The sequence below is a fragment of the Cottoperca gobio genome, chromosome 15 (genome assembly GCF_900634415.1).
Source record: "Cottoperca gobio chromosome 15, fCotGob3.1, whole genome shotgun sequence".
NCBI lineage: Eukaryota > Metazoa > Chordata > Actinopteri > Perciformes > Bovichtidae > Cottoperca > Cottoperca gobio.
The window spans coordinates 3862924-3890332 of record NC_041369.1 but is presented as its reverse complement, the minus strand read 5'-3'; the positions used below and the strand labels follow the sequence as shown (position 1 = coordinate 3890332).

Below are 27409 nucleotides of genomic sequence, written 5' to 3'. Positions count from 1 at the left end.
TTCACACGTCTACATGCCAGTAGTTTTTTGTATGCATCGTGTCAGCTGTCTTTGTGATCCCCCTTCCAGGCTGAATGTGAAATTATTTAAATCTCACGATATAAATCACCAGCACAAACTGACTAAAACACGTTTATCAGTTATAGTATGATATGGATGAAAACTGGTAGGATGGATCAAGATTTACAATAGCTATTATATTGTGTTATAAAATCTGAATGGTTAATGTCTGCATAACAGATAGAGTTTGTCTGATACACCAACGGTGCCCTTGCAAACTAATGTTGGGAGGGAACCTTTTATGGGGGAACAGTTGCACGTGGGAACGCGTGCTGCGGAATTAAAATGGCTAAATCCCTGCAAAAGAAAACTGCACATAAAACATTAAATTATGTATGTCAACTATGTGATACAAGTATTATTGATAAAAAAGACAAACATAATTTGATAATATTTGCCCTAAAGGTTAAACCTGCAGAACCTTTAGCTCTGGAGGAGCTCACTACACTCGTTAAAACCATAGACAATTTATTAGATTAGCTGTATGCGGCTCTTCCAAAACATTATTAAACCTACACTATATGGACAAAAGTATTGGGCTACTCCTCTTAATCATTAAATTCAGGTGTTTCATTCAGTCCCATTGCCATAGGTGTATAAAACCAAGCACCACCATGCAGTCTGCCTTCACAAACATGTGTGAAAGAATGGCTCGTTCTAAAGAGCTATCTGAATTCCAACGTGGTTCTGTAATAGGATGCAACGTTGCAACAAGTCAGTTTGTGAAATTTCTTCTCTCCTAGATATTCCACGATCAACTGTAAGTGGTATTATTGCAAAGTGGAAACGTTTAGGAACCACAGCAACTCAGCCACGAAGTGGCAGACCACGTAAAGTTATAGAACAGGGTCGCCGAGTGCTGAGGTGCAAAGTGCGTAAAAGTCACCAACACTCAGCTGACTCAATAACTGCAGAGTTCCAAACCAGCTCCGGCATTAATATCAGCACCAACATCGTAATGCTTCATCTTAAGTCATTTTGGACAATTTTATGCTTCCAACTTTGTGGAAACAGTTTGAGGAAGAACCTTCTCTGTTCCAACATGACTCTGCCCCAGTGCACAAAGCAAGGTCCATAAAGACACGGTGTGATGAGTTTGGTGTGGAAGAACTTGATTGGCCTGCACAGAGCTCTGACCTCAACCCCATTCAACACCTTTGGGATGAACTAGAACGGAGATTGCGAGCCGGGCCCTCTCGTCCAACATCAGTGTCTGACCTCACTGATGCTCTTCTGGATGAACGGGCAAACATTCCCACAGACACGCTGCAAAATGTTGTAGAAAGCCTTCCAGAAGAGTGGACGCTGTTATAGCTGCTAACGGGGACCAACTTCATATTTATGCCTATGAATTTGGAATGGGATGTCATAAAAGTTCCTGTAGGTGTAATGTGGAGGTGGCCCAATACTTTTGTCCATTAAGTGTATATCACAGAATATTTCCAACCATTTACCGAAATAACCGAGTAGGCCGGCCTTATTGCACAATCCAAATCGTTGTCAAAACTTGCTATATCCAGCCTGTAGGTTGCTAGCTAAAAGATTGTTGTTGTTGTTGTTTCATGTAGCGACGGGGATTTTGAAAACGGTAACATGCAGATTGAAGAGATGGAGAATTCCATTCGAAATAGGCAGTCAATGGCAGGCTTATTCACACTGTCAGACTAGTCCGATTAAAACTTTGGAAGCTTCTTTTTAAACTTCAAACTAATCATGGGGCAAATCCAACGTTAACATTGCGAGGGCATGGCCTTGGCAGAGGTCTAAGTGCCCTAATATTTAGTTAATTGAGTAATTGATTCTCAGTACATGCTTTTTAGTATCTACTAGCAATATTAAGTGTGATATGTGTTTTCTGCAGCTCTACAAGGACCAGAGGAGGAGCAGTGAGAACGTTTCCCATAAGTCCTCAGACAGTGATGTCAGCGACGTGTCAGCCATCTCTCGAACCAGCAGTGCCTCTCGCATCAGTAGCACCAGCTACATGTCCATCCAGTCAGAGAGACCCCGGGAACGCTTCAGGTAACACACACATACTCGCTCACTTAGATACTAACTTCGCTTTTTTGCATGTTATTGCTCATGTTAACTTTTCAGTAAAGGAATTATTAGGTCACATAAAATGAATTTAGTTTTGGGTGACATGTGATAATCAACAGGGCCATGCGTGCAACGGGCCGCCACATGATGAAGAGCACCAGCGTGAGTGGTGAGATCTATGGCATGGAGCACACCGACGGCAGCCAATCAGACACAGCGCTCGGGAGCCTGGGAAGCGGGATCAAGAAGCGGCGATCGAGCCTGAGCCAACGTGTCGTCGCCATTCTGCCATCCAGACGCAGCCGGAGTACCTCGCAACTCAGCCAGACAGGTACGATAATGTACCTGATGAAAAATCATCACACAAATGCACACAGAAACACACAGTTACATGCAAGATATTATACAGCAGTAGCAGGCCTACTTATCCTGCTTAGCATAAACTACATGACACCACCAACCATAGACCCTCACTGAAGGCCTTTAAAGTCACTGTGTGTTATTTTATTACATTACATTACATTTAGCTGATGCTTTTGTCCAAAGCGACTTTCTGTTGACCTGATATCAATGTGGAGCTTGTTCCACCATTTTGGAGCCAGGATAGCAAACAGGCAGGTTTTATTTAAGGGGTATCTGGGTCCCACACACAATGAAGGAGTAGCGAGTTGCAGTAGTCAAGCCGTGAGATGACAAGAGCCAGGACTAGAACCTGCGTTGCTTTCTGGGTCAGTAGGGGACGTGTCCGCCTGATATTGTAAAGAGAGTATCTGCAGGAGCGGACTGTTGCAGCAATGCTGGGATTGAAGGAAAGTTGGTTGTCCAGTGTCACACTCGGATTCCTTGCAGTGCGAGTCGGGGAAACAACCGACGTGCCAATGTTGATGATAAGGTCTTGGATGGGAGAGCCCTTTCCCGGAAGGAAAAACAGTTCGCCAGCCAAACAAGCAGAGATTCATGCCTCCACCTGGGTTTCAGATCTGGGAAAAGACAGAATTAGTTGAGTGTCATCTGCGTAGCTGTGATAGGAGGAGCCATGAGAGTGAATGACAGAGCCAAGTGAATTAGTGGACAGAGAAAAGAGGCGATTACCCTGGACGGAGCCCTGAGGAACCCCAGGGGTGAGTTGACAGGGGTTAAACAGAGATCCTCTCCCAGTTACCCTGTAGGTTACAGAAGTTAGAGTGGGGGGAAGTGATGTGGATTGTGAACAGTCGATGTCAGTCGGTAGGTTGGAAAATAAAGAGCGTATGTTATCTATTTATATATTATATATATATTGTTTTACAAGAGGCATGGTTAAGGGGAAGAAGGAGGTGGGGGACTCTGGGGATCAAGAGCGTGGAGAAGATGAAGTAGAGTTTTTTGAGGTTGAGAAGGAGGATTGAATTTTAGATTAGAAGAAAGTGCTTTTTGCATCAGAAATAGAGGAAGACAAAGAAGAGAGAAGAGTTTGAAAGTCAAGGAGGTCGTCAGGGTGTTTTGATTCCAGCCATTTTCTTTCAGCTGCTCATAGGATGGATCTGTCAGCATGCACAGAGTCATCCAACCAGGGAGCTGGAGGGGAGAGGACAGAGAGAGTTTAGAGAGGAGGACAGAGTAGAGAGGAGAGTGTCAAATCAAATCAAATCAAATTTATTTGTATAGCCCAATATCACAAATTATACATTTGTCTCAGTGTGCTTTACAGACTGTACAGGTTACGACATCCTCTGTCCTTAGACCCTCGCATCGCACAAGGAAAAACTTCCTAAAAGAAACCCCAAAATTAAAGGGGAAAAAATGGAAGAAACCTCAGGGAGCGCAACTGAGGAGGGATCCCTCTCCCACGGCGGACAGACATGCAATAGATGTCGTGTGTACAGGATAAACAACATAGTACAAATACAACATTTGACAGAAATTATGTTGTGTTGGAAAAAAAAGAAATAGAAAGTATGGATGAATCCAGGAAAATGTCAATAAGGCTTCCCGGTGTCCAGCAGGACCAGGTCAGCAGGCGCTGTCACGATTCATGATCCTGACGTAAACTTTATCAGTGGCAACCTGCCACATGAGAGACAGACACTCCGGGGATGATACCCCGGATGGTGAGTTAGTAACATACATTTACATAAATGCATACAGATAGAGAGGGAGAAGAAGAGAGAGGGAGGGGAGGAGAGAGGAAGAGAAGGAAGAGAGAAGGGAGGTGTCCCCCGGCAGTCTAAGCCTATAGCAGCATAACTAGGGGCTGATCCAGGGCAAACCTGAGCCAGCCCTAACTATAAGCTTTATCAAAAAGGAAAGTCTTTAGCCTACTCTTAAATGTGGAGAGTGTGTCTGCCTCCCGAACACAAACTGGAAGCTGGTTCCACTGGAGAGGAGCTTGATAGCTGAAGGCTCTGGCTCCCATTGTACTCTTAGAGACTCTAGGAACCACAAGTAACCCTGCAGTCTGTGAGCGTAATGCTCTAGTTGGTTTATAAGGTACTATGAGATCTTTAAGATATGCTGGAGCCTGACCATTAATTGATTTGTAAGTCAGGAGAAGGATTTTGAATTATATTCTGTATTTTACCGAGAGCCAGTGCAGTGCAGCTAATACAGGAGTAATATGATCCCGTTTCCTTGTTCTAGTCAATACACGTGCCGCTGCATTTTGGATCAACTGAAGAGTCTTAAGCGACTTTTTGGGACAACCTGATAACAATGAGTTGCAGTAATCCAGCCTTGAAGTAACAAATGCATGGACTAGTTTTTCTGCATAATTTTGAGACAGGATGTGTCTTATTTTTGCAATGTTACGTAGATGAAAGAAGGCAGTCCTTGAGATTTGTTTTATGTGGGAGTTAAACGACAGATCTTGATCAAAGATGACGCCAAGATTCCTTACAGTGATGCTGGAGGCCAAGTTAATGCCATCCAGAGCTTCTATGTCATTAGAAAATGCGTTTCGGAGGCATTTAGGGCCAAGTATAATAACTTCAGTTTTGTCTGTGTTTAACATCAAAAAGTTGCTAGACATCCAAGTTTTTATGTCCTTAAGGCATGCTTGAAGTTTAGCCAATTGATTGGTTTCATCTGGTTTAATTGATAGATATAATTGGGTATCATCCGCATAACAATGAAAGTGGTTGAAAAAGAGTGGTTCCTTATAATATTGCCCAAAGGAAGTATATATAAGGTGAATAGAATCGGTCCAAATACAGAACCCTGCGGAACTCCAAGACTGACTTTGGCTGTCATGGAGGATTTATCGTTAACAAGTACAAATTGAGATCGCTCAGATAAATAGGACTTGAACCAGCTTAGTGCGGTTCCTTTTATGCCAACACAATGTTCCAGTCTCTGTAGTAGAATGTCATGATCAACAGTGTCGAAAGCAGCACTGAGGTCTAACAAGACAAGAACAGAGACAAGTCCTTTGTCTGATGCCAATAGAAGGTCATTGGTAACTTTCACCAGTGCCGTCTCTGTGCTATGATGAACTCTAAATCCAGATTGAAAAACCTCAAATAAACTATTATTATGTAAAAAGTCACACAACTGTTTTGCGACTGCTTTCTCAAGGATTTTAGCGAGAAAGGGTAGGTTAGATATCGGCCTATAGTTGGCTAAAACCTCTGGATCAAGACTAGGCTTTTTAATAAGTGGTTTTATTACAGCTACTTTAAAGGATTTTGGTACGTAGCCAGATAATAGAGACAGGTTGATCATATTTAATAACGAAGTGTTAATTAAGGGTAAAACTTCTTTAAACAGTTTAGTTGGAATCGGGTCTAAAAGACAGGTTGATGGTTTAGACGATGAGATTGTTGAAGTTAGTTGGTTAAGGTTGATTGGAGTAAAACAGTCTAGATATATTTCAGGAGTTACAGATGTTTTTAAAATTCTAACAGTTGAAGTTAAGTCATTACCAATTGAGGTCAGGAGGAGATTAATTTTGTCTCTAATAATTATAATTTTATCGTTAAAGAAACTCATGAAGTCGTCACTACTGAGAGATATAGGAACAGAAGGCTCTGTAGAGCTGTGGCTCTCTGTCAGCCTGGCTACAGTGCTGAAAAGAAACCTGGGGTTGTTCTTATTTTCTTCTATTAAGGAAGAGTAATAAGCTGCTCTGGCATTACGGAGAGCCTTCTTATACGTTTTAAGATGATCTAACCAGACTAAACGAGATTCTTCCAATTTAGTGGAACGCCATTTACTTTCAAGATTTCTCGACTTTTGTTTTAGTTTGCGGATTTGTAAATTAAGCCATGGAGCTTTCTTTTTCTGTTTTATGATCTTCTTCTTTAGAGGAGCGACAGAGTCGAGTGTTATTCGCAGTGAGGCTGTAGCGCTATCAACAAGATGATTAATTTGGGAGGGACTAAAGTTAGCATTGGAGTCCTCTGTTATATTGATATTGAGTCCTGGTATTGAATTAAGTGCTGATGGAATCACTTCCTTAAATTTAGTCACAGCACTTTCAGATAAACATCGAGCGTAGGATATTTTGCCTACTGGCTTGTAGTCCAGTAACAGGACTTCAAAAGTTATTAAAAAATGGTCTGATAAAAGAGGATTATGTGGACACACTAATAAACTTTCAATTTCAACACCATATCCCAGAACAAGGTCCAGAGTGTGGTTTAAACAGTGAGTTGGTTCATGTACATTTTGACTGAACCCAATTGAATCTAATATTGAGATAAATGCATTATTAAGGCTGTCACTATCAACATCCACATGAATATTAAAGTCACCTACAATAATTACTTTATCTGTTTTAAGGACTAAATTTGATAAAAATTCTGAGAATTCAGATAGAAATTCAGAATACGGACCAGGAGGGCGGTACACAGTAACAAATAAAACTGGCTTTATTGTTTTCCATGTTGGGTTTGAGAGCGTAAGAACAAGGCTTTCAAAAGAGTTATAGTTTAGTTTAGGCTTAGGATTGATCAAGAGGTTTGAGTCAAATATGGCCGCAACTCCACCTCCCCGGCCAGTACCTCGAGGAATGTGAGTATTAATATGACCAGGTGGAGTGGATTCATTTAGACTGACATATTCTTCATGTCTCAGCCAGGTTTCAGTGAGACAAAATAAATCAATCTTATTATCTGATATTAAATCATTTACCAATCCAGCTTTCGTTGATAAAGATCTGATGTTTAAGAGCCCACATTTAATTTTTCGATTTAGTTGTACTTTTGCAGCGGTGGTGTTTATTTTAATTAGGTTTTCATGTATAACTCCTCTTCTGTTAACCATAGACTTGATTAGTTTCAGTGGTCGTGGGGCAGACACAGTCACTATGGGGATTTGAGTGGGTGACTGCCCGGAAAGAAGCACAGAGAAGTGTGTAAGACTGCAACTCTTTGTCCTGTTCTCAACTCTGGGTTGTCATGGATTAGGTCCACTAATAGACTGTGTAATATTATTGGATATGAGATCTGCTCCAGCCAAAGTAGGATGGATGCCGTCACTCCTAATCAGACCAGGTCTTCCCCAGAAAGTCCGCCAATTGTCTACGAAGCCCACATCATTATCTGGACACCACCGTGAGAGCCAGCGACGGAATGATGACATGCGGCTAAACATGTCATCATTCAAAAGATTTGGCAGAGGACCAGAGAAAACTACGGAGTCCGACATTGTTTTGGCAAATGTACACACCGACTCCACATTAACTTTAGTACACTCCGATTGACGCAATCGCGTGTCATTACCGCCGACGTGAATAACAATCTTACTATATTTACGTTTAGCCTTAGCCAGCAGTTTCAAATGTGCTTCTATGTCGCCCGCTCTGGCCCCCGGAATGCACGTGACTGTCGTCGCTGGTGTCTCAAAATGAACGTATCTCAAAATTGAGCTACCAATAACCAGAGTTGGCTTCTCAGCTGGTGTGTCACCGAGTGGGGAGAATCTGTTAGAAACAGCAAGCGGTTGGTGGTGAACCGTGGGCTTCTGATAACACTTCTTTCGGACAGTCACCCAGTCTCCCGGCTGCTCGGGTCCCGCCGGGGGACGGCTAACAGTGTCTGTGGCAGAGCTGGCAAGCATGAGTGAGATGGAGTCAGATGAAGGGAGGGCTGAGAGGACAGCTGAGGCAAGAGAGGAGGGAGAGAGGGAGAGGGAAGGTTACGGCGGAGAGGTACAGTATTCGGGGAGTTAGGTTTGTTAGATTGGGAGAGGGGGAGAGAGTAGGATATGAAAAAGTGATCAGAGATGTGAAGCGGGGTTACAGAGAGGTTAGAGGTAGTGCAGTTTCTGGTGAAGGTGAGGTTGAGGTGGTTGCCAGCTTTGTGAGTAGGTGGGAACGGACACAGACAGAGAACAAAGGAGGATAGGAGAGATAATTAGTCTGTTGACTTCTCTGACTGGATGTTGAAGTCACCAAGAAGTACAAGCAGAAGGTGATTTTCAGGGATGTTGGACAGGAGAACGTCCAATTCCTTCAAAAACTCCCTCAAAGGACCTGGAGGACGGTAGAGAACAGCAATGTTTATCGTAACCGGCTTAGTTACAGTGACGGTATGACATTCCAATGATGGAGGAGTGAAGTCTGGCAATGTGTAGAGAGAAAAACTCCATTTGGGGAGATCAGTAGACCAGTGCCGATTGATTTGATGTATTTTTCTTTTTAATCGTTACAGAAACAAAATGTCAGTAAAAACACACTCTCACATACTGTAAATATAGACTTGTACAACACCTGTAGACCTGTAGGTCACTCACTGTCACACATTTAGATCTGTTTACCAGTGCTTCCAGTGTTGCTGTTGTTTCTGATGATATTGTTTATTGGCTTTGTTGTTGTGTGTGTTATTTCAGAGGCGGCGGGTAAGGCGGCGGACAGACAGAAAGGTAAAGCAAGCAAGACAGACAGACAGACAGACAGAGAAACAGACAGACAGACAGTTTAAAGGGAAGACAGTCCTACACTGTAAGACAGGGAGAAAGGTAAACTGTACTTTACTTCAGGTGATGCTTCTAAGGATTTATAGGTGCCATAAATGTGCTTAGTTGGTGCATGATAAACCAAGCATGGTACTATATTATATAGCACGATTAAATACATTATGTAGCAGCTGTTAAATGGAACTTCTCTGATGTTTAAAAATAAGTCAATTTATACAGCATCACAATGCACTTTAAAAAGGTTTTAAGAGACACAGATGCAGACAACATATACCAGACTCAAGCAGACAAAGCCAGAGAGAGAGAGCAAGGGAGAACTCTGTCCCCATCTGTCTCCAGCACGCTTCCTTACTCCACCCTCTTCTCTCACCATTGTGTTCAGTTCTTCAAGAAGCCTGATTGTTGCAACGCACATGCCGTATCTGCCTTTTTATTTTCACCAATTTTACTTCATGAACAAAAAGAAACTAAATCTGAAACACTAATATTCTTTCTGGGTGGACTGAAAAGACATCATGTGTTTGGGATTTTTTTAAACAGCAGGCTTTTAAAAAGATCTGAACTCCCTCTGTATCCCCATTTACACTGTTTATGATTTATTCAACCCTCCGAGTTTACCTTTCCATCCCTGCCAAACATTCAAGATCAGGGTGGATTGACTAAGGCATATTATCTTCCTGCAGTGACCTCATCACCTAAATAACATTCCTTCATATTTTGAAATGATGTGTGATTTTCTACACAAAACCTTTAAATTGCTCTGTATTTATCTTTTACAGAATTTATTTTTTGAGATGGTGGTGAGGTCACCATGGGATATTGATATGTACGGGATGGCTTGCATATTGATGAAGCTCAGCCTATAGTTATCAGGCTTGTCAGACAATACCTTGAATTGATGCCAAAAGTATGACTGAAAAAAGAGTAGTATCACATTCCCAGTCTATTCATATTCTGTACAAAGGCAGGTGCAATTTGAGTTTTGAGTAGGTATGACATGATATGCCTGATAACTAACAGCCTTGGAAACAATGACACATGCAAAGTCTAGTTGTTTTACACTTCTTCTCTGCCTCAGAAGCTTCAGCAGGTAAAAAGTCTGGTAAGGGCGGCAGCAGCAGCATCCAGAGGAGCGTTGAAACTGGCATGGCAGTGGACTACCCCCGGGGAGGATCCACCATGAACCGGCAGGCCAGCAGAGAGTCGACTGATGGCAGCATGAACAGCTACAGCTCTGAGGGGAAGTACGTACTCACAGAATGCATGTTGTGTGCACTATATGTGCAGTGTACTACACCACATTGTGAGAACTTCACACAGAAAAGTGTCTTGACATGGTGGATTTTCCGAAGCAACAGCTATGCAACTTTACCAACACAAGAAAACAGGAACTTGACAAAAGCAAAACAATGACTTGTACATGGTTTTGTGGACATGTATGCTCAGGAAGGACAGTGGCAGTACTTGAGCTCTGACTTTGGTACCATTATGATAAGTTCAAAGAGGATATCATGATGTGTTCACACCTAGCTTGTTTGTAGCAGTTGTTTAAAAGAATGGAGCATTTTAACCCCAGGTTCGGTTCGTTTGGGCATAAATATATGAATATGACAATCACATTCAGATGCGGGGCAAAGCCAGAGAGGGCAGCCTCGCCTTCAATCCAGCTCTGTACCTTATGCTCCATCTGATAAAACAATTTAAGGAACAAGGCACTGCCATGCTTTTATTATGTCAGTAGGCAGAACATTGTGACAAACAGGATAGTTACCAAAGCAAAGAAAGCCTGAGAGTAAACAGATTAGTTCTGCACAGGTAAACATTTAGGCATGAAATATAAATATGCTGCAAAATTAGAGGTGGTAGAAGGAGTTCTTGCATGTTTGTCTGATGTGGGCCTCAAAGATCAGGTGAGGATCCATTTTAACTCCCAGATTGGTGACTATTGATGAGAATGGAATGTTCTGACCGGAGAAGATGATGCAGGTTATGGAGGAGGACTGGACCTGATGTGGAGTGCCACGCCTCTATCTCCTCCAGGCCGGTGTTTAATGTGGATGATGGCAGAGGTGCAGAGGGGTTTGGGTTAGTTCTGATGTAGAGTTGTGAGTCATCAGCATAGCAATGGAATGATATTCCATGCCGGTTGATGATACGACTAAGGGGGGACATGTAGATGGTGAAAAGAGGGGGGCCCAGGACAGATCCTTGAGGGACACCACAGATGACAAAGTGACATGCTCAGTCCTCCCAGTGAGATATGAGGTGAACCAGTTAAGGGCCGAGTGAGAGAGTCCGATTGTGGAGTGAAGACGGTTGAGGAGGATGTCATGATCAACGGTATCAAATGCTGCAGTTAGATCAAGGAGGATGAGGAGAGGTGGAGATCCAGCGTCAGCTCTCATCAGCAGATCGTTGGTGACCCTAACCAGGGCAGTTTCTGTACTGTGGCCAGGGCGAAAACCAGACTGGAATTCTTCAAAGAGGTTATTGAAGTTGAGATGGTCCTGAAACTGAGTGGCAACTACTTTTTCCAGCATCTTGTATAGAAATGGCAGGTTGGAGATGGGTCTGTAGTTGGCAAGGACATCTGGGTCTAAGGTGGGTTTTTTGAGGAGTGGTTTGATGAGAGCAGTTTTTAAAGGGGATGGAACATGACCAGACTGGAGGGAGTGGTTTATCACTGTAGTGATGAGGGGACTTATGGCACAAATGTTAGATTTGACCAGGGCTGTGGGAAAGGGGTCCAGGGCACAGGTGGAGGGTTTCATCTTTTTGATGATGGCCTCAACCTCTTGCTGCGAGATGTCAGTGAAATGGCAAAGAGGCTGGGTAGGTCCGGGCTGGGGGTTGACAGTCGGGACTTGGCAGAGCAGTGGAGAGGAGAGAGCGGATGGTATTTACTTTTTTTCTGAAAAATGCGATGAAATTGTCACACTGCTCCTCTGTGGTGTCTTGGTGTAAGGGAGTTTGAAGTTTGAGGAGATGATTTACTGTGGAAAAAAATAGCTTGGAGTTGCCAGGGCTATTGTTGATGATGTTGGAGTAGAAAAGTGACCGTGTGTCTCTGAGGGACTTTGCATAGGCCTTTTGGTGGTTTCGGTATGCCTGTCTGTGAACAGTGAGTCCTGAATCCTTGAGGCGCCGCTCGAGGACACGCCTCGCTGTCTTCATCTTCCGCAGCTCGCAGGTGTACCAGGGGGCTGAGCATGAGAACGTGACTGTTCTGGTTTTGACAGGGACGTGGAGATCCAGGAGATTGCTCAGAGATTTGTTGTAAAAGTCCACAGATTCATTGACTGATGTGAGATTTATAGCGAAGAGATGCTGGAGATCCGAGGTCATGGTGTCCGGGTTGATGTTTTTCAGATTTTGGTTTGGTGTAGGGAAGCAGGAGTGGTAGGTCCATTGTGATGGCCTTGTAATCCGACACACCCAGATCGTAAACAGATAGATTACGGATGGGGGCAGAGTTTGTGATGACTAGATCAAGTGTGTCCCCCCTAGTGTGTGTGGGGACATCAACATGTTGAATGAGGTTGAGGCAGTCCAGAAGGTGTAGGAACTTGGCTGCATAATGACAGGAGGGGGTTTCAACATGAATATTTATATCTCCAAGTATTATAATATTTCCAGAAGGAGTGCAGAGTGTAGTTAGAAGGTCGTGCATCTCTGGGATGAAAGCTGAGTTGGGTTTCGGTGGTCGGTAGATGAGAAGTATTGTCAGGGTGAAGGGTGGTTTACATTTAAATCCAAGGCATTCAAATGAGGATAGTACAGGCAGAGGCAAGGGGGACCGTTTCAGTTATTTTCTGTGTATTATTGCTAAACCGCCACCACGACCAGTGCTGCGAGCCTTTTCTAGGTAGCTGTAGCCAGGGGGACATACTTCATTTAGGGCAGAGTAAACCTCTGGCTGTTGCCACGTTGTGTAGTTGTTGAGACTCAGCAGTTGCGGGATGGAATACGTGGACATCATGCCGGTAGCCACAGGTTTTATTCTGGGGCTAGCCGTTAGCCATGGACAGAGATGGAGAACTGTTAGGCAAGGCAAGATGGTTATCCATAGCATGGCAGGAGGAGATGAAGCAGGGAAAAGAAGTCCGTGTCCAAGCAGCAGTTTAGCCGACAAGCTAAAGGAGGTGTGGAGGCAGCAGTCCTAGCCAACAAGGGCTAATCGCACCAGGACAGCTGAAGGGCTGTCCAGGGGATACCTCACAGTAGCGATGGTGAAGCAGTGGTGGGCGTATTGTGGCCCACTGGTAACAGGAAGCTGACCGTAGGAGCTGACTGGCTCGTTGGAAGCCGACAGACTGCTAGCTAGCCAGCTAGCGTTAGTTGTCCGGGAGCTGTCGATAGCAGTGGAAAGTGACAGCAACAGGTATCAGCGGTTATCCAAACACGGTTTGTAATTCAGTAGAATCCAAGAAGAAATGCAGTCAGCAGAATATATAAGTTAGATGTTTAAAGGTAACATCTAACAACAACAACAACAACAACAACAACAACAACAACAACAACAGACTTAAACTAGAACTAGCAGGAGGACAAGCGGCGAACAAGCAGCGCCAGCGTCCTCTCTCTCTCTAATCAGCGACCGCAGTTGGTTAGGATTTGTTGAATAATTTGTTATACGTGTGTGTGTGTGTCAGTCTGATCTTCTCAGGTATGCGTTTGGGTGCCGACAGTCAGTTCAGTGACTTCCTGGATGGTTTAGGCCCCGGTCAGCTGGTTGGCCGGCAAACACTGGCCACACCTGCCATGGGTGAGTGGCGGCTCCCATCAAATTCACTGCTCATTCTATATCCTACATTTCTATATTTGTAATGCACAAAACGAAACAACAAATATCAGGTTCTATTTAACACCTTTTGTAATGTATAACATACTGTATGCTGCTTTGGAGAAGACCACAACATGTGCAAACTCTACATATTGAGACCAGGTTCAAAACGTTTGAAGTAGTTTCTGATAATTTTACAATGATTTGTCTAAATGTGGTTTGTTTCTATGTGTGTTTGTACATGAACAGGTGATGTTCAGATCGGTTTGATGGATAAGAAAGGTCAGCTGGAGGTCGAGGTGATCAGGGCACGAGGCCTTACCCCCAAACCAGGCTCCAAATCCCTCCCAGGTAACACACACACACACTCACACACACACACACACACACACACACACACACACACACACACACACACACACAAAGCTTAAATACACCACTTCTGCCTCTCATTCTTCTCCTTCCTCCCTCCTGCTTTCCCCGTCCGTCTATATGTCCCCCCCCCTTTCTCTCTTTTTGCTCCCTCTAAACGCCCGTCCCCCCACCCCCAGCTCCCTATGTCAAAGTGTACCTGCTGGATAATGGAAGTTGTAAAGCCAAAAAGAAAACCAAGATTGCACGAAAGACCCTGGAGCCGCTCTACCAGCAGCACCTGCTCTTTGAGGAGAGTCCCCAGGGCAGGGTGCTTCAGGTAATCGTGTGTGTGGGTGTGTGTGTGTGTGTGTGTGTGTGTGTGTGTGTGTGTGTGTGTGTGTGTGTGTGTGTGTGTGTGTGTGTGTGTGATTGTCTTGCAACTTTAGACTTGAATACACAACTTGAGACATTATTGTCTCAGATGTTCTTTAAAAGGAAGATATTATGATATTGTATTTGTCTGCATTGAAAGGCCTGAAAGACTTGAAACTGGATGCAATTTGCTGATGAAGGCTTGAGTCTTGTCCCAAATGACTTGACATTTGACTGGGACTTGTAATCACAGTTTTGATACTTGACTTGTATTTCTCTCATCTTACATGAAACGTAATAATAATAATAATACATTATTCTTGTATAGCGCTTATCTAATAACGTTTGTTAGTTTGTTTATTGGACTTAATCCAAAGTGGAAGAATGGAGAAAACTGACCCGCACCTTCGTCTCGTCCTCCTCGTGGCCACGAGAGCAGCCCGCCGAGGGAGGGGAGCTTTCGGCACAGCCGTCACTCAGAAGCCCCCACCATGGGTTAAGACTTCCTGACGTCAGATTTGACTTGGACTTGACCCAAAACACTTAAAAACAGCTCTGCATCACTGACATTGAGAATGTCCATTTGCCTGGTCTAAAAGTATTTTCAAAGTATTTTCTACGCATTAAGTTTTGCTCTGAAGCCTAATAGTCCACATGGCTGCCTTCATGCTTTAAAAATGATTCATAAATATATTCATAATGTGTATGTCTTTTCCCTGCCCATGCTTCCCAGTTGAACTCATCTCTACCTTTCTCTGTTTTAGGTGATAGTGTGGGGCGACTATGGACGATTGGACCACAAATGTTTCATGGGTGTAGCACAGATCTTATTGGAGGAGCTGGACCTCTCAAGCACGGTGATTAGCTGGTACAAACTGTTTCCACCGTCCTCATTGGTGGACCCTACATTAGCTCCACTCAACCGGCTGGCATCTCAGACGTCATTGGACAGCTCAGGACCGCCACCGGGCGTTCGGTCCTAGTGACCGAGTGGCGACCGCAAACCCCCCCAATATCCCTTAAATGACAAAACAATGAACCACAGCTACTGGGCCAGAACTGAGCAGAGGGCGAGAACACGCCCCGAGGACGACACCGACAAGGCCTCGGTCAACCAATGAAAAGCCAGACGGAGCAACAGGGAATGAGAACAAGAAAGAGAGGGAGGGAGAGACAGAACTAGCCAATCAAAGCTTAGCTGGAGTCTGACAATCACCTTCGCTCTTCCTCCTCCGTATGCCTTTTTGTTTCCAAAGCTCTGCTTTCTTTGTTTTCTCCTCTGAGCTACAGCAGTGAAGGTTTTTGTCCAATGTTCTTCATGTTCTGTTTCTTTCCTTTCTCCTTACTTTCTTGTGCAGCCGAAAAATAATTGGAGTCCTCCACCTAGTAGCCCTCTAGCCAATCAGAGTAGAGCTTGCTGCTAGGCCACAGGGATGAGTGGTGTAAACAATGTGTGGGAGTTAATAAGTAGCAAATCGAGGCGGCTTCATTCAGCTGTACCGTCATGTAGAGGCTGGCTGTTGTCTCTGCCGGTGTTATCGTGGTAACAGTGTGGTCATATATATATATATATATATATATATATATATATATATATATTATATGAAATATATATAAATATATATATATATTATATGAAATATATATGAAAGCAAGCACAAGGGAAGCTTGATTCCTTTATTCGGACAGAATAAATAAGGTTTTGCTCTTCGTCTAAACAAAGAGGAAATAAAACAGAGGCCAAACTGAATATTTTCTCTTTATTTTTTCATTTGGAATAATTTTCTCAGTCTTTGTTTCGAGTTCAGAATGGCACCATAAGGTGCAGACTCCCTCTGTGTATGTGTATGCTTGGTTTTCGAGCGATGGTGCGCCAAAGACCGACGATAAAGGTCAGGTCACATTTGCCCAAAAACTCTTTGCCCATCCCTCATCCCCATCTCCCGGTCTCCTCCCCTTCCTCACCCCTCAAACTCCCCCTGTAGGAGGGAGCAGCATGACTCGGGGACGCCCCGCCCTGGCCTCAAGCTGCATGCATGTTTCTTTTGTTCTGTTTGTTTCGTTTTTTGTTTTGTTCTCTACTTTTTTGTAAAATAGAAGACGAGACAAATTAAGGAACGATTCTCAAAAAAACAAAAACAGAAAAAAAGACTAGACTATGTGTGTTAGTTCCACATACTTTTAGGCCAGCTTGTATGTTGCATGTTCTTGTACAGTTTGCTCGTACTGAATATGAATACAAACCGAGAAAAGCCAAGCCATCCCCGTCCCCTAACAGGTGCGGTCCAATAGTAGGGGGATCAAACTCCGCCCAGGCCACGCCTTCCACTCTGGGTCTAAACATCCATATGAGGAAGTCTCCGGAAAAAAAAATTCTCTTTGTTTCAGTTTTTTCTTTGAACCCTTTGAACAACAGTGCTGTTCTGTAGTACTGAGCATATTGAGCCCCTGGCGTATCTGAGGGTGTAGGTGTCTAAACTGTAGTTTAACACAGTCGGGGCTAGAGACAGAGATAGAGAATGTGTGTATAACAGCTAAATGTATATGAAGTATAATTATGAGTTTGACAGAAATTATAAAGATATAGATATATGAATATAAAAAGAGTGTATCTGACAGTACACCCATCACCAACACACACACACATGCACACCTTGTACATACAAACCAGGATAAGCGGCTTGAACTTAAGTTATTAAAAAACAAAACATCGCTGACACACAAACATTCCTGGTCTTGTTAAAGGGAATTTGCGTCCTGTGGATGTGCTCAAGCCGCTGAGCGGCACTGAGCCACAAAGAGGCGCTAATAGGCCTTTATTTTTGTCCCAGTTGCAGAAAATAAAGCAGAAACCAATTGGAACAAAGTTTACTTTCTTCTCCTTAAATCCCCCTTTCCCTGTTTATCATTGTTGGTTTGGACTGGACTTCTAAAGCCAATGAGAAATCTGATTTTGCAGACATATTTTGTGGATGTTTCTGTTGAAACCCTTGGCGGTGTGGCCGACTGCCCTTTCCTTTGTCAGTATTACTCCAGGAATACTGATTGTTTACAGCCCATGGCTCCCCACTCCCAAACCACGATTTTAGACGAAAGACTAAGTATTCACTGCAACAGTTCTTGTTTGTATAACAGATGTGGCTCTACTGATGTGTATGTTTTATATTCAAGAGTTCATTTTTATTATTTACAAATAAAAGACTGTGTGGAAGAAGATCATGGCTTTTTCAAACGGAAATTATTGGGAATATGTTGACTTCAGAGCTTTATGTAACATTTGAATGTGATTGTGTTACTGGTGCACAGACAGAGACAGCAGAATGTTTAAAATGCACTTCTCAGTTCCAGCTTTTTCTTTTATTCCTTTACTGGAGGTAAGAGAGGAGCTGTGGTGGAAAAAGGTTTGAAAAGAATCCTGCCTTGTTTCTCTGCCAATCAACTGGTTAAACATAGTTCCATGTATGTGTGTTGGGTCCTGGGATGAAGCTGTTACGGGGACACCGACTTGAACTGTTATAATTTAAGACGTTAATCCACAGAATCATATTAATATTTGCAGGTTCCTTGTTATTTTACGTTGGCAAACTAAATATCTCTGGATTTTGTACTGCTGGTCTGACAAAACAAGACATCTCAATGTTAACTTGGGGGAATTGTACTGGGCCTTTTTCACTATTTTCTGACTTATACATATACATATACTTATACATGTTCTATATGTATGTAGGGAGAATCCTAACTAGGCTTTGCAGCCCGAATATTCACCTATTTTTAAGTGTTCTAAAGTCATAAATTCAGGAGAGAAGACGGTTTAGATCATACTTTGTATTATTTATAAAATGATGGTAAGTAATATAACAATGGTTGAAGTTATATGATAACATATACTTATTTGATGGTGGTTTAACTTTTAACATTTAACACCACATGAGCTCTTTGTGTGAGTCCTTGATCATTTCAGTTCCATCTTCACTGGATTGACCCGACTCTTCATCAGCCCAGGACACTACTGCCACCCTGTGGTGGTACTGGGGATGACTATCATTTTTCAAATCCGCTCTATATATTTATCAGGCCCAGAAACACTTTCAACATGTATTAGTTTCAAACACAATGTATGTATCAGTGTATCAGTTATTGTCATCAGCTCAGAAAGTCAGGAATCAATTTTGACCTGATCATCTTAAACATATTTGTATATATACTGAAAAGAAAGTGCAAATGCTCTTTCAAAGCCCTGGGAATTTAATATTCTCCCATTCACTCATTCATACACACACTCACATACTGATGCAGCAACAGGAGCACCCGGAGGTTCTCTGTGCAGACGGGAGGGAAGCAGCACACATCTGGGCAGAGGGGAGTCCTGCTTCACAGGGAAGTCTTGTTGTCATCCAGAGCATCTCTGTTAGTTTAAGATATGAACAGGTCCAACAATTTCCACTTCATATGACACATATTTTTCTTGGTGAGAAAAACTTTAAACCATAGTTCTCATTAGTGAAATGGTAAGTGGTATTAACATGTGACAAAATAACTAAATAACTATTTTGTATATACTATCATAGTATGTCAACAGTCAAACTTTATTGTTCCTAAGGGAAAATCATCTTGACATGAACATAAGAAACATAAAACATAATAATATGAATGAAAACGTATAATATAACCCTCCACACATACTCGTATGAAATGTGTACATCAGTGACAGCAGCTCTGTGGTCGCTCCAGAGGAGGGAGAGCTCCTCAGTGCCGTCTTGTGGTGGGTTGAAGGTAAAAGCAACGGAAGCATCAACTTTCATTCTCATTCCCAGTTCCAGTTTACTTGACAGGTAAATACATTGTGTTGACGAACCATTAAGAGAGTAAAATAAGGGTTATAGAAATAAAGAAAATGGCAATTAAAACAATACAAATCTAAAAAACAAACGGTTCAAGATGTACAAACCAGCATGCCTTTCCTACAATCAAGCATTTATGTTTATTATATGTTGTATGTACATTACCATATGTGTTGTTTTTATAACAGTACAGTCATGGAAGGAAGTAAAATCTATACATTTTTCAAAATAAAAAGCTGGCAGTTTAGTCATTGCATGCAACGAGGACTGATTCATTATCAACAGAGTTTAATGTACACACCAGACATTATTGTTATTGTTATTATTTGACGTCAATAAATGGCTGGAAATCAGGGAATCTGTCTTCATGTGGAAATTACATATTTTCAACAATATGGCAAAAAAAGACCATATTTATTTATATTTTTTCTCTACCAGATCAAGGTTTGTATCTGTGTGTGGATGAAGATGTTCACAGCGGCTGGCTCCTTTGGTACATTTAGGTTGATCTAAGTCACTTTGGGTTGCTCACAAACTCTTCAGAACTGCGGTTATTTTCAGAAATGCATAAATAAGTATAATCTCTTCTCACGAGTTGATCCTCCCTTTACAGATCAGAGCATGAATGAGTGATTGAGACAAGTATCAGAATGCATTATTTATTATGCCACCTGGAAATGATTCAGGGTTATTGTGTTGATTTGAACTGATGTCCACATAGACTTTTTTGTCCAGCTCTGAAATGCTGAAGATTCTTCAGGACCTACAGAAAACCTACTTTCAAACCTCCGATATCATCTGATAGAGATTCTCATTGTCATTTTTGACTAATGTACCCTCAGATTTTCACTGGCCACATGTTCTGTTCTGTTCTCCACATCACGTTTATTTTAATGTCCTTATGTGAGTGTATAGTACTCAGAAATGGATTATAATAATCTTATTGCCCTTTGTGGTGCTTTTTATTACCAAAATCAGAAAAAGACAGAAAGGTGTGTTGTAACTGTACTCTCTCTGTGCCTTTGAAGCACTCCCTGATCCGGCTTCATTATACATGTGTGAGTCTTTGTACCCATACAGAAGTACAGTACTCACCCTCACATCCTGCAGCTAAACTCTGCACCTGATCAAGGCTTCAAACTAAGGGAGGGGTGCACTTGCTGCCAGGCCCCCCTGACTCTGGAAAAGCCTTCTTGTTACCTCCTTTAAATCTCTTGTCATTTTTATAAATTTGCATTTCTGTGCCCTGTCTCTTCTTCTCCTTCTTCTTTATTTTTGCCCCAATTATTTCTGTTTTCCCCCTGTGAAGCAATTTGTAACTTTATTTTGAAAAGTGCAACCCTTTATAATTACTGGAAAGTGCTTTGCCATTGTGTGATTCATATCATGATCCTAAAATATGACATACATTTTTCTGCAATAATTGTATAATGTAAAGTACAGTATTATAGGAAGAGTATTTCACACAAACAGCAGCTGTGTGTTGTTTTACTGTCTTTCTCTAGAGGGCACAAGAGAAAGATGAAACTAGGGTAAGTCTTATTCATCTTGTGTCAGTTTTCAGTCAACTTATTATTGATCACTTATATGGTAATAATATGTTGAAGTCGGTTTGCCCTCGCTCCACTCTGTCCCTACAAACACGGTCCATGAACACACAAGTTTGGGAGTCAGATGAAATTAGACTTTGTGGTGAAATGACGCCGTTGGTTAACAGGCCGGCTGAAACAGAAGGGTGTCATGTCACATTAGATTTGCTATGCCCCCCCCCCCCCCACCCCCCTTCAGTGTTAATGGTTTGAAAGGCCCCCCCGGTTTGTCTGTGTGGCAGCGCTTCAGAGCCCATTAGAAAGTCGCTGCCGTGATAGCAGTCATTACCGCAGTATTCCCCGTCCGGCCCGCACCGCCCCTCACCGCCGCTTAATCTAATTAGATAGCCGGGCTCCTGGCTTTAGAGGAGGGGGGGGGGGGGGTTCTTCTATTGATATTCATTAAAAATACATGATTTATCACTAAGCTCTCTGAGGTGCGGGCCGCTCTCACTGCGGCCCGCTGAGCGAAGATTTACTGGATCCAACTTCATTTAGAGCCGCTGATCGCTGCTGCGGAATTATTGGACTGGATTAATAATCCTCAATCAATCCGACCATATTTAATATTACACCAATTATATCAAGAATAGTGAAATTGTCACTGCCCTTACTATCGCTATTAGGGATGTAATAATAATAAAACAATTAGACGTGAAATATAATAAGGAATGTTAGGAGAATTAGGAAATGAGCTGAACGTATTTTTACAGATTTGTTCTTGACATTTCTAGAGGGTGACTAAAAGCAATAAATAAATACACACCGTGCTCCCACCAAAGGGAATTACCATTAAGCATGAAGACAATCTTGTTCTACCGTAAAGTTTTTGGGAAGAATAGCGCTGAAATTAAAATGATCTCCTTTTTCTCTGTTATCATTTCAGGGTTTTGGTTTAATTTGGAACCATAAACACCAAACACTGATCTACTCAAATCAAGACGTTTGAATGGGAGAAATGCTGTTATCTTGAGCTACAATCCGAACCATAAATCCTGACAAAATTCATGACAATTTATATAGTTTTTCTTGTGTGTTTGTTCTTCTCAAACGCACCCCTATTTGGCTTCAGTTTCTCCGTGTCATCTTCTCTTTGTATTCAGTACAACCCACCTCTTCTCCACGCTGATGTTTATTTGGTTGATTTTAATATATATTTCCAAAATTATCCCATTTTAATTAATTTCAAGATCAAATGCTTTACATCCTCCCTGAAGCTCAGTTTGATGCTCCGGGCCCTCCGCGGCGGCTGCAGCCTGCAGGGCCCCTTTACGTTTTCCTGCGCTCTTACACTGCCGGTGTTTGGACACTAGGGGGAGCTAGAGTCCGTGTTTGAAGATGTGAAGGCATGAAAGTCTCTTCGACTGCAGCCAGTGGAGTTTTAGATTTGGACGGGGGTCTCTATCTTTTATTCTAAAGATTGTTATAGATAAAGATTATAAGGCTATTAGATGAGATAATGTACTTCCAAACACAACAGTCCACCGTTAGCTGGTGTTCCCTTAAAGCTAGAGAACAGAGTGTCAGAGAAACCTGAGTGCATTTATCAGCTGTGTAGAGTACGTGGGTTGTTTCATTCAAAACTACATTTAATTTACCAACAACCATACAAATGTTTTTATTTTTTATTACACTAATAGTTTATTGGAGTTTTGGTGTAGTATATGTTTGTCTAAATGATCTTCCTTAAACGTTTCCTTTAATCAGAATCCTGATTCAATAAACAAACTAATTATTTGGGATTATTGTTAACACGGACACTCAAATCAAATTAGCAGCTTTCAACTCCGAATCTCCCATCAGTCAGACCTTCAACCGTCCATCACCGTGATGTGTTTAAGAACATTTCAACATCAGCAACACAGATAGGCCCCTTCAGACCCCTACACACTCGCATCTCCTGCCTTTATAGATCCTATAGCTATAGGCTCCTCTCAGGGAGAAAAACGCTCCGCTGTCCCAAGTGTGCCATTCCCCTCCCGTCATTCATCTTCATAACAACCCATTTAGTGTAAAATTAACAACGACTTAACTACGGCGGCCATAAACACGTCCGTGCATTACAGGCAGATGGATGGATGGAGGTGGATTATGTGGTGGTGCAGGGTTGGAGAAGGAAATGTGCACGGTGCATAAAGACACCGGACCCTGTGCAGTCTGCTGCCGGGTTGTGGTCTGGGACCCTCCAGGGGTCCTTTGAAGGTTTTCCAATGAGTCCCAATGCAGTAAAATGAGATATGTTATCATCATTTAATATGATACACACAGTGTAAACATGAACAATGTTCACAGCGTGTTAAAAAAATGATCATTTACAAATGTTGTATGCCGCTCTGCTTCTATTTCTACTTAATTTGACTGAAGTTGGTCTCTGACTGACTTTAAACTCGCCCATCACATCAGTGTCGCACATTATACAGAGGAAGGGGGGATCGGACGGTGGAAAGGAGGGGGGTGGGGGGGCTAATTTGCTCTATAGCCGTGTAATCCCGCTTGATTTCATCTAATACCACCGGCCCGACGCAACGGCGTGCGCACACATCCCCCGATGTGATAATAGCACGTTGTGAAATCCATCCCTCTCCCTTTATTGTAAAGCTTTTGGAATGGGAGGATGGTGGTGGTGTACACGGTATGTGTGTGTATATATGAGGATGTGTGTGTGTATGTGTGTGTGTGTGTGTGTGTGCGGGGTGGTGGGGGGTGACTACCAGAGCCTGAAATTCCTCTGCAAAAAGCCAGGGACTAGATTTAACAGGGATTGGAGATAATTCCCACTGGAAAAAAAACATATGAAAACCGAAAACCTAGAAAAGTGTATTTTGATCACAGTACTGGACAAGTTCTGCCAGAGTTACTTGTCACAAATGTCATTTTTGTAGTTTAGTTGTTGTGATTTTAATCGTAAATTATAAAGGTGCAGATCAACTGAGTATAAATGCCAAACAATTAACTAAACATTTCCTCACATCAAAGTGGGGCCACGCTGGACATTAATATTCACTTTGTTTCAAGGAGCTTCAGCATTGTAAAAGCACCAGAAACCGTTTAAAACGTTACTTTTTATGCCTATGAATACAACCTACTGATGCGAAATGCATGTGTAAATGTTCTGATTTTGGAGTTGATTTTAGTCGGTGCATGTTTTGCTTACATTGATCACAGACTGCAGATTAGATCCTTTAATTAAAAAAGCATGAATGTTTGGCCCCATCCACCGCAGATTGGACATATTTTATGTAGCCTTGTAATTCTGACTTTGTATATGAGTCGTGTATAAAGTCAGTTTACACTGCGCATCTTTACGCGCGGTTTGGGAAATTATGACAAAAGCAACAAAAGCAGCGGCTGGAGAAGTGAAGGTATAAGAGGAGCATGGAAAAGCGAGAGGGGTGGGGGTGTGGAGGGATTTAATCTGATTTATCTCAGGAGCCCCCCGGTCATTTCCATATATTGAAATGCGCCCCAAGTCACTCAATTTCCCCAGAGCCGTCGTGCGTGCAGGGAAGGCGCGCATGTGACCACCTTCGGTCTGATGCCATGTAGTCTCTCCGCTCTTTTCACGCTCCTTACAAAGCCTAAATTCTCCCCCTCCCCGTTTTATGAACCATCATCAAAGTACGCCGCTGTCCATTCACTCAGTGAACATAGTGAATATATAGGCTGATGAAAGTTGCAGCCGCCTTAACAAGCGAATAAAAGTGCTGAATCGGGGAAATAAAGTTGAAGACGGCAGAGCGTGGCCTACATATGGCGCAGAAAATATATATCACTTTAAATCTTAACACACACCTGAATTCGGCCCGTGGCTGTCAGATGAATTCCAGGTGATTCTTGCTTATGACCGCCAGTCTGTTTTTTTTTTTTAAATAAAGAAATAATTAGGACTCGGTGAGATAAATCTGCACACATATAGAACACATTCAAAGATTCTTCGTCCGTGCATGCACAGTGTTGCTGCACCTCCACAGCATTAAGCATGCAGCCTGACTGATGTATGACGGAACCAGCGACGCGCTGCCATTTACATATAGAGATTCCCCTGCGCGCTATGAGTCCGAGCAGCTCTACGGGCTTTGATCAATGACTTGAAGTAGTTTGTGTGTGTGTGTGTGTGTGTGTGTGTGTGTGTGTGTGTGTGTGTGTGTGTGTGGTGTGTGTGTGTGTGCGTGTAAAGTGAGGAGGAGACGGGAGGAAGAGAAAAAGAAAAAAACGCTCTTTGTTGCCAACAGATGGAGCGGGGTGTAGTGAGAGGTCAAGGTTAGTGCTCTCGGATGTGTGTGTGTGTGTGTGGGGGGGGGGGGCGAACGAGGGCCCCTTTAAGAGTGGGTACCAATTGAGGATGGCACGGGCTCTATTAAAATCAGCAGAACAAGTTTTGCGAGATAGATTAGCTGCAGGGCTCATTTCAACACCATATGTTTAGAAAGCCATCAGTTGTTGCATCACTTTGGGCGTAAAGGCTTCTGGGGACGTAAAGGTTTGGGAGATTTGGTGCCAAAGGTTGCTGGGTCTTGGCTCTATCGGCCTGAAGTGAAACCAAGCCACTTTTGCATACTGCCAATCGTTGATAAATCGTAAAAGCTGATCATAAATACCAATTACATGATGAAGCTTATGCGTCCTTATGGGTGTTTTAAACAACTCCGAACACTTCGCCGTGTCACCCAGCCTATAAAGGCTTCTCATGTTTCTGGATCAGGTTTAGTGGGTGCGGTGGCCGCCTGTCGCTATCCATACAGCAACAGGCCACCCAGGACACCCGATGCCCGGGGAAGAAAGCTACAATCCTCCCATTTATCCCTAATTAGGCTCCTTAAAAGGACGCTTCATTTTTCAAAGGAACAACTAGGAACTGTAGCTTTTTTTGTTTTTACACTGTGGGGGTCATGTCGGCATCTTTACCCCGTGTTTAATCCTTATCAGCACGGATGGATACGAATGAGGATATTTTTTTAAGGAGTGTAGCCTCTCCATCACTGACAACGCGTGTGTTTTTTCAAGCTATTTTGTAGACTGAGGAGTTAACATTCACCTGAGGAAATCTGAACATTTTTCAATCAGCATAAACATAATCCTGTTACAATAACTTCTTCCTTAATATCGAAATTGTCCAAATGAGGAAAATACAGTAAGAGAGAAAAAACAATCTAAACTAAACTCCCACATAACGTTCATCGTCGGTGCCTTTTTGATCCACTTAAAAATATTTATCACATTTAAAATCAATTCTCCAAACCCATGTCAAAGCGCTGCCTCAGAATAATTACAATAATTCAGTTAAAGAAAAGTGTTCCTCTCCGTAATCTTACATCCTATATAGATTCATGTTAGATTGTCCAAAGAAGTACAATTACATATCTTTAATAATAAAACTATAACGGCCGATCCATCTGCAGATACAGAACTGAGTTAAACACACAGAGAGGAGAAATAATCCATATCTTTGCAATATCATTTTGAATTGGCTTCATGACAGAATATACAACGAATGACTAAAGTATTAAAGTGCACCAATTCATGTCTGTCTGATCCAACCAGCCTTTGACATTACATTACTACATCACTGCTTTGTTAAAATGAAATTGTTATTATCATTAAATGAAAAATAAAAATATATCCTGTGCGAGGTTTAAACCTGCTGCACTTTGACACACGCTCACAAACGGGAAAATCACCCTGTGCGGCATAATCGCCATGTACGCGCGCGCGGGCACACACACACACACACACACACACACACACACACACACCGGTCCGTCTAATAAGCCACGCAGCGAGTTGCAACCTGCAAAATATTTCACTCACTGGTCATGCATTTTCCCCCTTGACGTTGAACCTCCTTCTCCACTCCTCTGGCTTCTCTCTCTCTCTCTCTCTCTCTCTCTCTCTCTCTCTCTCTCTCTCTCTCTCTCTCTCTCTCTCTCTCTCTATCACCTCCCTCCTCCTTCTCCTCCTCTTTCTTGGATCCCTCCACCACCACCACCACCCCCTCGGTATTAAGTGCGCGTCCTCTTCGGTCAGTGCGCGTAGCTCAAGGTCTCCGAAGCACCACTAGAGTCGCCGCTGCCGCCGCTGCCGCCGCCTCCGCCGCCGCTGCCTCTGGAGCTCCTGCTCAGGGCTTCTACTCTGAAGCCGCCGCTGCTGCCGGTTCAGCTTTCCGGGTGAATCTCTCCGTCTTCTCCTCCTTGTACCATCCCTTCCACCTCGTCTAAACAGCAGCTATGTTAGTCCCATTTTCCGCCGTGTTTCCTTACTTTTTTTTATCTGCGTTCTAAAACCCAGATCGCGTCGGGCTGCGATGCGCTTTTGCCGTTTAAAGCCCCGCGTCTGATATTACCAAACTCCCTTTATTACAAGAGTATTTACAATCTCTTCCCCCTCCTCTTCTTCTTCTTCTTCTTCTTCTTCTTCTTCTTCTTCTTCTTCTTCTTCTTCTTCTTCTTCTTCTACCACCACCTCCTTCTCCTCTCCAC

General features: G+C 42.8%; 1 protein-coding gene across 32 annotated transcripts in view; it reads left to right on the top strand.

Moving 5' to 3' along the window:
• Positions 1-17719, top strand: part of rims1a (regulating synaptic membrane exocytosis 1a) — a 101190-nt gene extending 83471 nt beyond the window's left edge. For 24 of the 32 annotated variants that reach the window (XM_029450405.1, XM_029450408.1, XM_029450413.1 and 21 more), the window contains 8 exons: positions 1922-2082; positions 2220-2431; positions 8908-8940; positions 10073-10238; positions 13647-13759; positions 14027-14128; positions 14329-14468; positions 15268-17719. In XM_029450405.1, coding sequence (XP_029306265.1) covers positions 1922-2082; positions 2220-2431; positions 8908-8940; positions 10073-10238; positions 13647-13759; positions 14027-14128; positions 14329-14468; positions 15268-15486 — 1146 coding nt within the window. In that variant the 3' untranslated portion in view covers positions 15487-17719. The remainder of the gene's footprint in view (positions 1-1921; positions 2083-2219; positions 2432-8907; positions 8941-10072; positions 10239-13646; positions 13760-14026; positions 14129-14328; positions 14469-15267) is intronic. The other 8 variants (XM_029450412.1, XM_029450432.1, XM_029450427.1 and 5 more) reach the window with 2 other exon arrangements.
• Positions 17720-27409: the final 9690 nt, after the last annotated feature.